At 45.0% G+C, this 15,997-nt stretch overlaps 1 protein-coding gene across 1 annotated transcript in view; it reads right to left on the bottom strand.

Annotated features, from left to right (window-relative positions):
• The window catches only part of SND1 (staphylococcal nuclease and tudor domain containing 1), a 1,412,868-nt gene that overhangs the window by 993,166 nt on the left and 403,705 nt on the right, over positions 1-15,997 (bottom strand). Inside the window, exon 13 of the mRNA XM_030217129.1 lies at positions 5,465-5,575. Within this exon, the coding sequence (XP_030072989.1) occupies positions 5,465-5,575 (111 nt within the window). The remainder of the gene's footprint in view (positions 1-5,464; positions 5,576-15,997) is intronic.

Below are 15,997 nucleotides of genomic sequence, written 5' to 3'. Positions count from 1 at the left end.
CTAGACACTAATGGTTCTCTTCTTGATTTAAGAATGGTTTATTCTGAAGCATTAGAGAAGAGCACAGGCTAAATAGGGACAAATGGAAGAGATGTGCACAGGGAAAATCATTTCTGTTGAGTTAGCTTTTCCTCCCCAATTTCAGGCAGTCATGTTAAAATGGCCTCTAAGTCCTGATTCAAACACACTGTCCACCCCCCTCCCCTTCCATGTTGGGGTGACAACTCCAGGATGCACACATCCCCCATTCACCTATCCAACCCCTTACTCACATACTAATCCACCCTAACCCAGGGCCGCCGAGAGGGGGGGCAGGGGGGACAAAATTCCCCGGGCCCGCCCTCCGTCGCTCTCTGGCATTGAATTTAAGCGCCTCACCTTCGAAAGCGCAGCAAGCAGCAGCAGACCACTCCTTCCTTCCGTGTCCTGCCCTCGCCTGACGTAACTTCCGCGAGGGCGGGACACGGAAGGAAGGAGTGGTCTGCCGCTGCTTGCTGCGCTTTCGAAGGTGAGGCGCTTAAGGTCAGTGCAGAGGGGCCCAGGGGTGGAGAGAGGGCCCGGTGGCGGGGGGGCCCGGTGACCTCAGGTGGGGGGGCCGGGGACGGCCTTGTCCCGGACCTGGCCCAGTCTCTCGGCGGCCCTGCCCTGACCAACCAGTGGCATAGCCAGACAGCCAATTTTGGGTGAAACTGAGCTCAAACTGGCTGGGCACCAAATTTTCTGTCAGCCTCCACCGTCACTCTCCACCTCTTCCCCGGTACCTACCAATTGAAAATATAAATGTCAACTGAAGCTTTCCTCCGAAGGTGGCCAGACCTTCCTTTTACCTTAGCAGACAGCAAAAACATCCACCAATGTCAGAACCTCACACATGTTTATTTGATGGTGGCTCAAGGATGTTGCTGCCAACTGCAGAGCCTGGTAGAAAAGATTTCTGGCTATCTTTGGAGGAGGTCCTCAGCTGGCGATGTTTGGGGATCCCCACCAGCTACTGCATGAGTCAGGGCCAGTGTTAGATATGCAAGGGCCCAGATCAGAAAATAAGGGTGGGGGCCCACTGGATTCTCTCTCCTCTCTGCCTCCCCACCTGCCAGTAATATCCCATCGAAATACCCATCCCCGGTCTGGATCCCTCACCCCATCTACCTTTACAAGCTTCTCTCCTTGAAAAGAGCAGCGGAAGCGATTCATACACACTGCCTGCAACTGACCCCGAAGCCTTCCTTCTGCTGCATTCTACGCAGCAGAAATAGGAAGTTACATGGGGGGGGGGGGGAGATGTGGCAGGGAGAAGGCTTCCAGGTCAGCCACAGGGAGCGTGTAGGAATCACTGTGCTACTCTTTAGAGGAGAAAAGGGAGGAGGAGAGGGAGATTTCAGACCACAGGAGCCCAGCCTGCTTTCCCCATGCCAGGTCAGATGCGCACCACTGCTGGGTGGGCCTGAGCCCAAACTGGGTGGCACTGGTGAAAACGTTCGGTCAGTGCTGAACTCAAAACTTGCTAGTTTGGGGGCATTCCAGGGGTAGGGTCGGCATGTGGCCGGTTAAGTTTCAATATTTAGCATTTAACCGGCCAGAGTAACTGAATAAACAGGACTGCATAAAAGTCAGTCCTATCTTTATGTGGTGTCCCATAGCTAGTTAAGTGCTGCATATCACACTTAACTGGTTATGCTTTAGCTGGCTGCACAAACCTGGAAATTCAATTCCGAAGCCCAAACATGGTCCAGCATTGAATTCCTGGGCATAACGCTGACAGCGGTCAGCAAAACACTGAGTGCCACCAGCTGAGTATCAACCCCATAATAAACGATGGCAGATAAAAACCTGTATGGTCCATCCAGTCTGCCCAGTAAGGTGGCTGGAGTTGTACCTGCACCCACACCTCTATGCTCTGTTTAAAGTCATTTAAATTTTGCTTTTATTCCAACCTTTTTCTATACAGGGTTCTTCTGTGTTTATCCCCACACGCTGTTGAATTCTGTCACTGTTTTTGACCCCACTACCTTCACCGGGAGGGTATTCCAGGCAACCACCAATCTCTCCATGAAAAAGTATTTCCTGTTACTCCAAAGCCTACCACACTTCAACCTTAATTCATGTCCTCTAGTTTTACCACTTCCCTGACTCTTATTACACTGGACCTAGAGACAGGAAACGGAGGACCTTGGAGTATACTTCTGAATCTAACTATTTCAGGACAATTTATTTATATACTATCTCTCTCCTTGGAATGAAAATGACAACAATATTTTCGTGGAATAATCATCACAATGGACACTATCAAACCACATGTTAAGTGGAACAGCAGCTTGGTGATTGACTGTGAACCAGAAAAGCCAAGGCTCTCTTATTATTATTATTATTAGCATTTGTATAGCGCTACCAGACGCACGCAGCGCTGAACACCTGACACAAAGAGACAGTCCCTGCTCAAAAGAGCTTACAGTCTAAATAATACGGGTGAGGGAAGTACATGGTGAGAAGGAAGGAAGGGACAAGGGGAGGGCAACTGAGTAGTGGGATACTCCCTGTGACATCAGGCAAATCGATTCACCTTCCACTGCCTCAAGTACAACCAGATTGTTAGCTCTGTGCAAATTTGGGCATGGAAATAACTCAAGTATAACTCGCCATGAGGTTGGATTTGGAAAAGTTGAGTAATACATTAAAAAAAAAATTCCAAACCCAACATGAAAAGCATCTTAAATGAACCCTTTAAGAGCTTCAGCTCAAAGAAGTCAACAGAGCTTCAACTGCTTTGCTAGTAGGAAGACTGACTACCCTCTCTCCTCTTATCATTTTCACTACTTTTTGACTACAAAGTCATTGGTTTCTAGTCCTCACTCTGATATTTCAAGTGTTGGAATCGCAGCTTGCAATTCACAAAAATCAATGTGGATTACAATAAAATAATCATTAATACCTTTACCTTGCCAACTGTCCTATTTTGTACACTGAGACATCTATCATTGGTATCTTTGATTAATATGTGGAATGCTTTTACCAAAAGCATAACACTAATATAAACTGAAAGAACCTCCATATACTCAATTATGACTATCCACTTAGTCCAAGGCTGGATTAACTCTACATTGGGCAAATATATATTTGTGGGACCCTAACATGGATCCCCATGTATTAATTTTCTCTCTTTATCACCCCCCCCCCCCCCCCCCCCCCCCGCCACTTAGAGTGATATAGTGATATTCACTTTCCATGCCCCACTCTTTTCATTCATAGCTTCCCCAACTTTTCAGCTCTCCAGAGATGTAATAGCAACGGTTTATGAGGGGACATTGGAGATTAGGCAAGCACATGCTTTGAATGGAGTGGTTTAATGGTTAAAGCTCAAGATCTAAACAACTATTTTTTGGCCAGTCCTTGATCTCTAACAACCCTATCTTGGTACATTATATATTTATTTATTTGTTTGTTACATTTGTGTCCCACATTTTCCCACCTATTATCTGGCCTGAAGCACTGAGTTCAATGGGTAGAACCAAGAACTCCAAATAGCACACTGACTTAGGGTGTAAGTTCAAAAACAGGACTAGCCAAAATATCTCCCTCCTGGAAGTGGGTAACTGGACAACTCTGGAGTAATGGATCGGGAACCAAGGATGATTGACAGCTGTCTTCGCCCTCCATTGCCTCTGGTACAAACCAGAGATACCAAGAAAGGACTGTCCCAGAGTGAGATTTATGGCCAATGTGTCCAAAATAGTTTTACCTGTAAAGAAAGGTTCACAAATGGAAGCTTTCTTTGATGTGTCTGAAAGGATATAGAGTTGAGAAAGTATATTCAAAGGAATTTGCCCAGGTAACTAAATAGCTTGAGTAAATTCCTTGAGCTAAATACTTCCCTTCACTTAGTATATGCACAGGTACATATGTACCAGTGAACTTTTCTACTCGCATGAAATTTTCAAAGGGAAGTTATTTAAGAGACTATTCCCAGCAGATATATGTAAAACACACTTACACACTCATTCTTTATACACACTCACACACTGTCATTCTTCAGTGCATATGCATGCACTCTTGTGTTGTTCAGACATGCACACCCCTCTCTCTACTCCTCAAGTGCTCAATCATTCAGAGCTGACCCCCCCCCCCACCAACTATATCTGTCCACCATCATAAAGTCTTTGCATTTGCTGCCTGCTCTTTTACTCAGCCTACTGCAGTAGTCCCCTCATACTCCCTCCCCCCCCATTTCCTCTTTCATGCCTACAACTTTTTTTAAAAAATTCTTCCTCCACCCCCTAAGCACTCGCTGCTTCCACAGGCTCTGTACAGAGCTCATTCCCCCCCCCCCCCCCCTCAACATTTGCGGCTCATTGCCCTCTTTCCTGTGACTGGAGCAGGATCCTACCCCATTCTCTCCACTAGAAATGGGAGAACTGCAGAGCTATAGAGCGTTGACCGCTGAGAAATATCTAGAAACCTTAACCATCCTTATGGGCTTAAGACAGTTAATTTAGAAAACTGTAGAACCTTGAAAAAAATTAGACAATTAGCAATCCTAGCCTCTTGAGTCCTGGGCAAACATGCAGTGGCATAGGGGGGGAGGTGGGGCGGTCCGCCCCGGGTGCATGCTGCTGGGGGGGGGGGGGGGGGTCGGCTCCTCCGGTTCCCTGCTCTCTCTGTCCCGGAACAGGTTACTTCCTGTTCTGGGGCAGAGACAGCAGGGAACCATCGGAGCCGACGCAGCTCCCAGCGACGTGCACTCGGGGCGGAGCAGGCCTCCCACCCGTCCCCTTTCCTATGCCAGTGGTAAGAATGCGCTCCTGGGGGAGGGGGTGCGCAGCGGAGACAGCCGCCCTCGCTACGGCACTGCAAACATGACAGGGACCCCCCCCCCCCCCCCCAAACATTCTGCCCTAGGCATGTGTCTAGTTTGCCTATGCCTTAATTGGGCCTGAACTAAATTCTGATGCGAGTGAAACTTCATTCTGGACTGTCGTTGAAATTTGTTTTTTAAGACTGCAATGGCTGGAAAATCAATTACTTCCAGAGACTGGACAAGATATTTTCTCTTCTCCCTCCTCTGTTTGCCTTATAGAGGTCTTCACAGAACACATCAGACACATAAGAGAATAAGAGGGATCATGGTGCCAAGCATCTGAGAAAGACAGCAATTAATATGCTCAATTTTCAATGAACCTTGTCACCATCTTTTTCTGCAGATTGGGCCTTGGTGTGGATGCAAGTCAACATCTTAAACAAATTGGAGAAGTCTGGGACCTGCCTATTTCGGTAACAGGACCTTACTTTTCACCTATTCACCTTCAACACCATGATAGGCAAAGAACATGATCCTTGAGGGGGAGTAGTTGAAGATGTGAGTTGTCCCATGGGGTTAAGTTTCAGGACAAAACCCTATTCTCACTGCTGTTAATGACCATCACTTGAAAAAAAAAAAAAGTTGGAATGTTATAAAAGGATGACAGTCACTCACCGAGCCTCTGCCGCTAGCAATTCATCGTAATGTGAAGATCTCTGGTCATCATCCTGGCGGTAACGAATGACAGTGGCCAGTCCTTTACTGATGAGTGCCTCTGCAATGTTTCTGTTAACAAAAAAAAACAAAAACAAACACTAAACATAAGAGTACAGCACATATACAATTTCATAACAGCAGCTGGCCCACAGCCAGTATAGTCTGGTATACTCCGCCACTCTATTTTTGGCCACATAGGGTTGGCCAAGTGGCTGCAGCTTTAACCACATTTGTTGGGTCAGGGTCATCTCCTTCCCCCTTTCACTACACAATGCTGCTCTCTCAATTTAGAAGACACCTCCTATCTTGGTCAAAATTATTTTCTATCTGCCTTTATTAGTGCTAGAATCATGATTCTCTTCTCCTTTCTCCTCAAATCTCTATTTTAAGAGCTTGTTAATGTTCAGCCAAGTCATTAAGATGTCAGCTCCAACTCACTGACAAAGGGAATAGCTTCCAATAAATTCAAGCATAATCAATGACAGGGTCTAGCCACAAACAATAACAGACTCGGAGTATCAAACTATACAACTTGGAATATCATTTTGAAAATCTGTCACATATTTTTGGCACTGCTTTCAACAAATTAATGTCTCAGTATTTAACTCTAACTCTCCGAGCCATCATGTCGTGCCTACACAAATGCTGTTGCTTCCAACCTTGTCATGAATAATGTCACTCAGAAAATAAATTCACTTCCACTTTCTTGCATTTTTAACTCAGAAAATTTTCCTTCCTGATAGAGAGACTCAACAGAAACCAACCTTTGTGCAAATGCTGGATCTAAGATCAGTCAGCTAAAATGTGTTCCCCTAAGCTACAGACAAAAAAGGAGAAACTGGCAGTCTTATCAGGTTAAAAGGTACCAAGTCTGTGGGACTTCTGTCATATGACTCTGAAGTCCCACAGACTTGATACATGTGCTACAAAGATTGATATCACTAAACCTTGTCTATTCAGCTCAGCTGTAGACTAACCCGTACCCTGTAAAAAAAAAAAAAATTGCCACTTGAGAGCCTTCTTAGCGCAATAGGTAGCCTATCAGTCTCATAATCTGAAGGTCCTAAATTCAATCCTCTGAGAAGGCAGCTGAGGCTAGATGTTTATTTTGCCCTGGGAATTGTAGTATATAGAGTGTTGCTACTCTTTGAGATTCTGCATGGAATCTTGTCCCTCTTTAGGATTCCAGAATCTTGCCATTCTTTGGGGTTCTACATGGAATGTTGCTACTCTTTGAGATTCTGCATGGAATGTTGCTACTCTGAGATTCTGCATGGAATCTTGTCACTTTTTAGAATTCCAGAATCTTGCTATTCTTTGGGGTTGTACATGGAATCTTGCTATTCTTTGGGGTTGTACATGGAATGTTGCTACTCTGAGATTCTGCATGGAATGTTGCTACTCTGAGATTCTGCATGGAATCTTGTCACTTTTTAGAATTCCAGAATCTTGCTATTCTTTGGGGTTGTACATGGAATCTTGCTATTCTTTGGGGTTGTACATGGAATGTTGCTACTCTGAGATTCTGCATGGAATGTTGCTACTCTTTGAGATTCTGCATGGAATCTTGTCACTTTTTAGAATTCCAGAATCTTGCTATTCTTTGGGGTTCTACATGGAATGTTGCTACTCTGAGATTCTGCATGGAATGTTGCTACTCTTTGAGATTCTGCATGGAATCTTGTCACTTTTTAGAATTCCAGAATCTTGCTGTTCTTTGGGGTTCTACATGGAATGTTGCCACGATTTGGGTTTCTGCCAGCTACTTGTGACCTGGCTTGGCTACTGTTTGACCCAGTATGGCTGCTCTTATGTTCTCTTTACTGGTTCCATCACCAGCGCAGTGCTTCCTCCTTATGTACTACTATTTCTCCGTCTCATCTTGCTCCATATCCCCCTTTTCTCCCATCACCGCTTCTGCTCAGCACCATTATCCTCCATCAGTTTCCTCTCTTGTCCCCTTTCACAGAATATGGAAGGGAGTTCTAGCATGGTGGTGCCTCCTTGTGCTCACCAACCTATATGATTAAAGAGGTCACACACATCAAAAGCCAAACTGCACTTAATCAGTCAAAATTGCAAGTCACAGCTCAGAGCACAGACAAGTCTGGGAACCCTAGGTGGCTGATGTGGTTAATAATTCTTAAAGCAGAACATATCATCAGATCAACAAAAATGGCCACTTAGTTGGCTTAATAAAATATTGTAATATCCAAAGAATCCTAGTTTTACTTCTGAAACATCACAGTTCTTTGGCACTGATTATTTTGCTACAAATCATCTCTCAGCTTAACTTAATCTCTACCTACCATCACATGCTTTCCCTTGGCACCTCTTTCCTAAACCCCTGAAAGAGCTTGCCAAGCTCTAAAGGCAGTGATTTTCACTGCTTCTCCCCAGAGGAAGCTCAGTACTCATTATTCATAGCTTGCACTTTTCTGGTTGCTTCCAAAAAAATGACTCAAAATTGACTTGACTCCTGCTCCACTGGCTTTTTTTTGGGGGGGGGGGGGGGGGGGAGGTAGGTTTTATTGATTTTTATTTTATTTTACTTTTTGGCTGTGGAGCTACGATTTTTTTTTTTGGTTAAAACATTTTTTAATTTATAATTTATATCATCTGGCAGTTAGACATCCGAAATCATCTCTTCCTGCAAATGCAATCTTGCTCATACTTCACAGGCATTTCTTATCAGCCATTCTACACAGCAAGGAAGATTCGACGCATTTCCTAGACAAATGTAAACGGCTTTTATAGACATAAACTATTGTTGGTTGAAAGTTTTTAAAGTTGTTGGTTTCAAACACCCACAAGTCCTGCACATGCAGAGAAAATTCCTCACCAGCGGGAAGGTGCTTCAAAATTATTTACCTCACTATTCTCTAATAGGCCTCTTACACTCAGGCATTAAGATTAATATGTTATACAGTACTGGTATTTTCACTCTTCCCTCATTATACTCGAGTTCACCCTTAGTCTGATTACTACTACTACTACTTAACATTTCTAGAGTGCTACTAAGGTTACGCAGCGCTGTACAGTTTAACAAAAAGGACAGTCCCTGCTCAAAAGAGCTTACAATCTAATGGGCGAAATGTCAAGTGTCAAGTGGGGGCAGTCTAGATTTCCTGAATAGAGGTATGGTGGTTAGGTGCCAAAGGCAACATTGAAGAGGTGGGCTTTGAGCAAGGCTTTGAAGATGGACAGGGAGGGGGCCTGGCGTATGGGCTCAGGGAGTTTATTCCAGGCATGGGGTGAGGCGAGGCAGAAAGGGCGGAGCCTGGAGTTGGCGGTGGTGGTGAAGGGTACTGAAAGGAGGAATTTGTCTTGAGAGCGGAGGTTACGGGAAGGGACGTAAGGGAAGATGATTGTCCCGATGTCCCATATTTGCCTACATTTCTCACCCAAGTTCTACATTAACCATCAATGGCTGAAAAGACAGCAGACAAAAGCAATCTAATGTAGTCCAGAAGTAAAATTTCTTCAAAATGCAGGAGTTGAAACAAATTGCCTGACTTGGCCTGCACAGCTTTCCTTCTAGTTGTATCTCCCCACTGTCCTGTCTCACTTTACCCTCAATGTTTTCTGAAACAGGAATCAAAAACAAATCTTTGATGCCTCTTAAAACCTACTTGATCGGTATCTTGGAAGCCTTTTTCTAGAAAGTTCTGCAGTTGGAAAGGATGGAAAGTAATATAGTAAGAGAGAAAACGTCAGAAGATAAAGACCTATATGGTCCATCCGGTCTGCAGAATCGTATCGGGCGCTCTGCGCAGGTTTCACTTCTTTATGATTAAACACTGCCATCATAAACTGGCCAACTACCAACTTGCCTTGTCAACCTCATATGGACGGTTATATGATGCAACCTTGGTTGCTTTCAACCCAAGAATGTCTCCCCCCCTCCCCACACCTCTGATTAGTATCGTTTGTTCGCAAATATCAACTTTATGATTCTACCCCTCCCTCTCATAGAGATAGGCAGCACCTATGATCATACCATATGCTTTAAATGAGATTAAGTATGCACATATGGAGTGGAGGAGTAGCCTAGTGGTTAGAGCAGCAGTCTTGACATCCAGAGGTGCCTGTTTCAAATCTCACCACTGCTCCTTGTGATCTTGGGCAAGCCACTTAACCCTCCACTGCTTCAGATACAAAATTAGATTCTGAGCCCTACAGGGACAAGGAAATACCCAATGTAGCTAAATATAACTCAACTTCAGCTACTACTGAAAAAGGTGTGAGCTAAATCTAAATAATAAATAAAAATACCATATCATAATCTCTCCCTGTGGATTTTGGGCCACAGACCGTAGAAGTCTGCCTGGTGCATATTATACTTTCCAATTACTGGAATGTTGGAAAGTGACACATAGGCCTAAAATTCTCTACAGTGGTTGTCAATAAAAACATTTTTAAGTAGGGTTTAACCATGGCTTTTTTCAATCATAATACACATCAGATATTCCCTCTGCAGATATTCTCACCAGGCTAGACAGGCAAGGATCTAGTTCACATGAAGTGGGTGGAACTTCAGAATTTTCAAGGTCTGATGTTTACCTGGAAGCCTAAATGTATCCTGAAAATAGACTGTTTTTCTCTTACAACCTAATCTATAGTTCTCTAGCTTTTTTCCTTGCTCTTGAGCTCCAGCAAGAGTTATTTCCAAACACACTTAGAGGCTTGTTTTCGAACGAGAAGGGCACCCATCTTCCGACACAAATCGGGATATGGGCGTCCTTCTCTCAGGGACCCCCAAATCGGCATAACCGAAAGCTGATTTTGGGCGTCCTCAACTGCTTCCCGTCATGGGGATGACCAAAGTTTATGGGGGGGGGGGGGGTGTCGGCACCGTAGCGAAAGCGGGACTGGGGCATGATTAAGAGATGGGCGTCCTCGGCCAATAATGGAAAAAAGAAGGGCGTCCCTGACGAGCACTTGGCCGTTTACTTGGTCCATTTTTTCTTGCGACCAAGCCGTGAAAAAGTGCCCGAACTGACCAGATGACCACCAGAGGGTATCGGGGATGACCTCCCCTTACTCCCCCAGTGGTCACCAAAATTTTTTTTTCCCAGCCTCAAATGTCATACCTAGCTCCATCACAGCAGTATGCTGGAGCAGTTTCAGTGGGTACAGTGCACTTCAGGCAGGCGGACCCAGGCCCATCCCCCCCTACTTGTTACACTTGTGGTGGTAAATGTGAGCCCTCCAAAACCCACCCGAAACCCACATGTAGCTGCCCCCTTCACCCCTTAGGGCTATGGTAGTGGTGTACCGTTGTGGGGAGTGGGTTTTGGGAGCGCTTTGGGGGGCTCAGCACCCAAGGTAAGGGAGCTATGCACCTGGGAGCAATTTGTGAAGTCCACTGCAGTGCCCTCTAGGGTGCCCAGTTGGTGTCCTGGCATGTCAGGGGGACCAGTGCACTACGAATTCTGGCTCCTCCTACGACCAAAGGGCTTGGATTTGGTTGTCCTCGGTTTCCATTATGCCCGAAAACCGGGGACGACCATCTCTACGGTCAACCTAAATGTTGAGATTTGGGCGACCCCGACCGTATTATCGAAATGAAAGATGGACGCCCATCTTGTTTCGATAATACCGGTTTCCCCGCCCCTTCGATGGGCCGTCCTGAAAGGACGCCCTCATGAAAACATGGGTTCGATTATGCCCCTCTTAGCTTCTCACAGAGAATAAGTCAGGGGCAGAATAAACTGGATTAAATTTTCCTAACTACACTAGTGGCCACCTCATTTCTCCTATCATCACTATCATTCTTCCTATCATCAGCTACTATCTCATTTAGCCACTTCTCAATCTATGTTCCCCACACCCTATCCCCAACTCCTACTGCCTTTGCCATCAGCAAAGCAACAACTTTCCATTGCTGTACAGTTCTATGTACCTGTCTGAACCCAGACCTGCCATCCCCAGCTACTTAAACAAATGGACCCTCCTGTACCTCCCAGTGCCATTAATACTGTTTAAGTATCCAACCTTGATGTTTTTTTTTTGTCCATGCTATGTAATTTCTTTCTTGCTCACATTTGGTTCCTAAAGCCATACCAGACTCCTAGAGTTGGCTCTGGCTTGACTCTCATACCGAATTATCTCTTCACAACCTGCAATCCGATCTCTGCTGTCGCTTCAGCGGCCTCACATTTTATAGGAACAGCAAGAATGATTTCTCCCAGTATCTGAAGTTCTCCTAGTAGCTGGTTTCTCTTTTACAATTACATTTCAAGCCCAGAAGCACTTATCTAAAGAGAAAATAAAGAACGGGCAAGGTTTTATAATTGAGCTGTTAGCACAAAAGCAATTTTTTGTTTTAATATGCTACCAGAAACCTAAAGCAGGTATTCCAAGACAATTTATTTTGAGGTGGCCATCCTCATCTCCTGCATGCATCACCTGAATCCAGATCATCAGTTTCATTAATGTCAAGGTTACTTAACGAAAAACAGGAGTTCCATTTTTCTGTCTGAAAAACTGAAAAATCATCCGGAGTTAGTGTAATGGTTTTAGGCACCCTAGGCAAATATTCAGCCTGGTTTCTCTCCACCTACTCTCAATTAACTTTCAGGCCTATAGACTTTCTCTCCAACCTCTCATTTTCATAATCAGAGCAATTATTACACCAAGCCTTGTCCAAACAATTCATTTGCAGAATTATATGCAAAAGGAATGTGGCCACTAGCACTGTGCTTTTTCTTTAACCATCACACACCGCTCCCTGCTGTTTCTCTCTTTGCTACCCTTCTCCCAGCAGGCTTATCCTCGGATCGAATGACCATAACAAGTCTCTCTCCTCTTACCTGCGGCATTCTCGAGTCTCTTTCTTGTGGCAGTAGAGCAGTAATTTGATGTGGGTCTCTTGAGTCAATTCTTCTACTCTGCCTCTATCTCTCCCTTTTCTCCCCCTTCCACCACTAATATCACCTCCTCTGCCCATCTCTCTCCTTCCTCTTTAACAATGCTTCTCTCTCATGTCTCTTCTCTTTCCTACAGTCTTCCCCATATCTCTCCCACCTCATGCTTCTCTTTCCATCTTCCATTAATTGTTTCCACCATTTCTCCTCATCCCTGTCCCATTTTTCAGCCACTCCCCTTCACAGGAGGGAAAGGTACATTGTAGGCTCGAGTCACCAAAGGCAGATATCAATTGCTCTTCTCCTCAATCTCTCTCCCCGTCTTCATTCCTTACCTTCTCCACCTCCCTCATTGTAGGCAGAACAAGCAGCAGGGGTTATGGGAATTAGGAGCATGCACGTACTGCCAATCCCCCCAGGTGCTCCTCCTCTTCCTGTGTGCTTAGAAAGACAGAAACATGATGGCAGATAAGGGCCAAAAGGCCCATCCAGTCTGCCCATCCTCAGTAACTCTAACGGATCCTACATGCCTGTCCCATGCTTTCTTAAATTCTGGCACAGTCCTAGTTTCCATGACCTCCACTGGGAGGCCATTCCACGCATCTACCACCCTTTCCGTGAAAGAGTATTTTCTTAGATTCCTCTAAGTCTATTTCCTCTCAACTTCATCATATGCCCCTTCATTCCGGAGTTTTCCTTCATTTGAAAAAGGCTCACCTCCTGTATATTAATGCAGTTGAGTTCAAAACAGGAAGTAGAAAAGTAGAGGGAGAAAGGGACTATGGGGACCATCAGCAATGCTCATGCTCTAAGCCTCCGCAGCCCCTGCTATTACCTGGAAAACCCAGAAAGTAAGCAGAACTTAGCACAGCTATTCCTGCTTGTTGGCACTGAGGCACTGGGAGAGTGGTATATGAATACCTGGAACAGCTACACCTCCTGTGTGCATCTCCCTTGCTGTGCCATACCCTTCTGCCAACTAGCAGCCCTAGTGAACCATCACCTATTGCTTGTGTAACCCCAGGGGTATACACACCATTGGTTAAGAAACATTGCCCTAGAACACCCATATAAGAGTGTATATATAAGCTAAACTTTATAGTAAGAGAATCTCTCACCTTCAACATACAGATCCTCAACAAGTACAGAATAAGTGACTACAAATTATAAATAGATATTTGCAGAGCAACTGTCAGCGGATGGATCAAATGGCAGCTGTGCTAATGTGCTTAGCATCTGTGTTTCCCATTTTTTTTTTATCTCTGGTCATGGGTAGGAGGAAGGGCAGACTGTGTGCAGCTGGACAAGTTCCTACCTCTCCCACTGTGGATCCTCTTGATGGCTTTGCTCGCCAAAGCTCAGACCAGGTCTGTTCTTCTGTCGCTATCTCCTGCTACTGAAGAGAGAACATTGAGCCTAAACAGTGAGACAACCCCCCCTTCCCACGTTCTTTCGGTGCAGCATCAGGGAATTTGGAGGTGCAGAAGAGTGCTACAGCTTCAGGCGGTGTCCTGGGTATTTCTGTATGGAGGTGAAGACCTACGAGATGTGGCAGTCTCAAAGGTTAGCCGTGGATCAGAGCCCACCCCTGAACATGCAGAAAAGCTGTGAAGACTGATTCTCCTTCATTAAACCACTCAGGAGTTAATTACTTGTGGTTTAATGAAGGAGATTCAGATCTGTCTAGTTTGCTATGGACAACTTGCGGAAAGCGTTACCTGGTCATTTTAGAGAATTTAAGTTTCAACTCTCACAATAGTCTTAGATAACCTCAGAGCATACTAAAGTGATTGTTCCAAGTAGAGAGCTGCACGGGAACGGGGTTCGCGGGATTCCCGCAGGGACGGAAGCAGATCCTGCGGGGTTCCCGTGGGCATGGAAGCAGTTCTGCAGGGCTCCCATGGAAGTGTAAGCTGCACTGCATCAGCCTCTCATCTATCGAGTACCTTGAGTGCTGTCTCCTCCTCCTCCTCTTCCTCCTTGCTTTAACAGCACAAATGTGGAAAGTCTTCCATTAAGGAGGTGGTAGAGACACAAATGATGATGGAATTCAAAAAGGCTTGGTTGAACACAGAGGATCTCTAATTAGAAAATGGAAGTTATAAAATCCTAACCTTAAATGGCTGCATTTGTGTGGATGTGTCAAGTGACACTTAGATGGCGACTCTGGCTGTGATTAACTAGGGCCGATACCGGGCAGACTTGTATGGTCTGTGTCTAATATATGGTAGTCTGGTTTAGGATGGGCTAGAAAGGGCTTAGACAGCAACTTCAGTGGCTGGAACATAAGGACAGTGCTGGACAGATTTTTACGGTCTGTATCCCACAAATGAGAAGACGAATAGACTGGAGTGGGCTTCAGCGAGAACTCCAGCAGCTGGAACATAAGTATAGGGCCAGATAGACTTCTATGGTCTATGTTCCAGAAACACGAAAGAAAGTATATAATATCACACTCGTTGATTTAATCATGAATTGATAATGAGTGTGACTATTGGGCAGACTGGATGGACCGTTCAGGTCTTTATTTGCTGTCACTTACTATGTTACAATTAATCCTCTTTGCTCCCGGGCTGATGCGCAGACCTCAGCTCTGACACAGGCAAGAGCATCGGATGTCACCTGACCTACTGGCGCGTGCATGTGGTGACCTCTCAGCACACAGTGCCAAAAATCAGAGACAAATCTTACATGTGCACACCAGAGTGTTCTAAGTTTCAGCTTCCATTCCTTCCTTGCCTACAGTGATGTAGCTCAAATCCAGAGAGAGACTGAGGGAGCTGACCAGAATTTTCTTTTATGTACCATTAAATTCTTGCGGGGATGGGTTAAATTCTTGCAAGGATGGATGGGGACGGGTTGGGATGGATTAAATTTTTGCGGGGATGGGTGGGGACGGGTGGGGATGGGTAAGATTCCAGTGGGGACGGATGGGGATGGGTGAGATTCTACTAGGGACGAGCGGGGATGGGTAAGATTTCTGTTCCCGTGCAACTCTCTAGTTCCAAGTTTTCCACTTTTTTCCAACTTCATTCAGCACAGTTGAAAAACTGAAATCCCTGAATCTGCCTTAAGGATAATATGGCGACTCTAAAACAAGCAAACAAAAAAAAACACATACTTTTATTAACTGTCCAAGGTTGTTTTGAGTATCACCTAAGGATTTGTTGCAAAAATATATGGTTGAAATTTTAGGTTTTCCCTGGATATCTGCCTCCCATGACTTGAGCCTACTATGTATCTTCCCCTCAGAGCGACTGAAGAATGTTGTGGGGATTCATTGATGTCATCGGATAGTTTGAATTTTTCTAGGTGCTCTCTGAGATTCATATAGAAAAGCCTCAAGTTGCCAATGATAGTGACCATTTGCAAAGAATGCAGACAGCAATTTAAAAAGTGTTTTAGGCATAGAAACATTTTGTAATTTAAAGCTCTGGATTTTTCCACGATATGGATAGGGCCACTGAAAAGAGGAAGAGAAAGCTCTTGAAGTTATATCCGAGGGGTCAGCAAATTGGTGCTCAGTTTCTTTTCAAATTTCAATGCAAATGTGTAGTGAAATGTATTTTTTTTTAATAAGACTTCCAGTGGCGTACCAAGGGGGGGCGGTGGGGACGGTCCG

The sequence above is a fragment of the Microcaecilia unicolor genome, chromosome 10 (genome assembly GCF_901765095.1).
Source record: "Microcaecilia unicolor chromosome 10, aMicUni1.1, whole genome shotgun sequence".
NCBI lineage: Eukaryota > Metazoa > Chordata > Amphibia > Gymnophiona > Siphonopidae > Microcaecilia > Microcaecilia unicolor.
The sequence above is the reverse complement of the archived record's forward strand: the minus strand, read 5'-3'. Positions and strand labels throughout refer to the sequence as shown.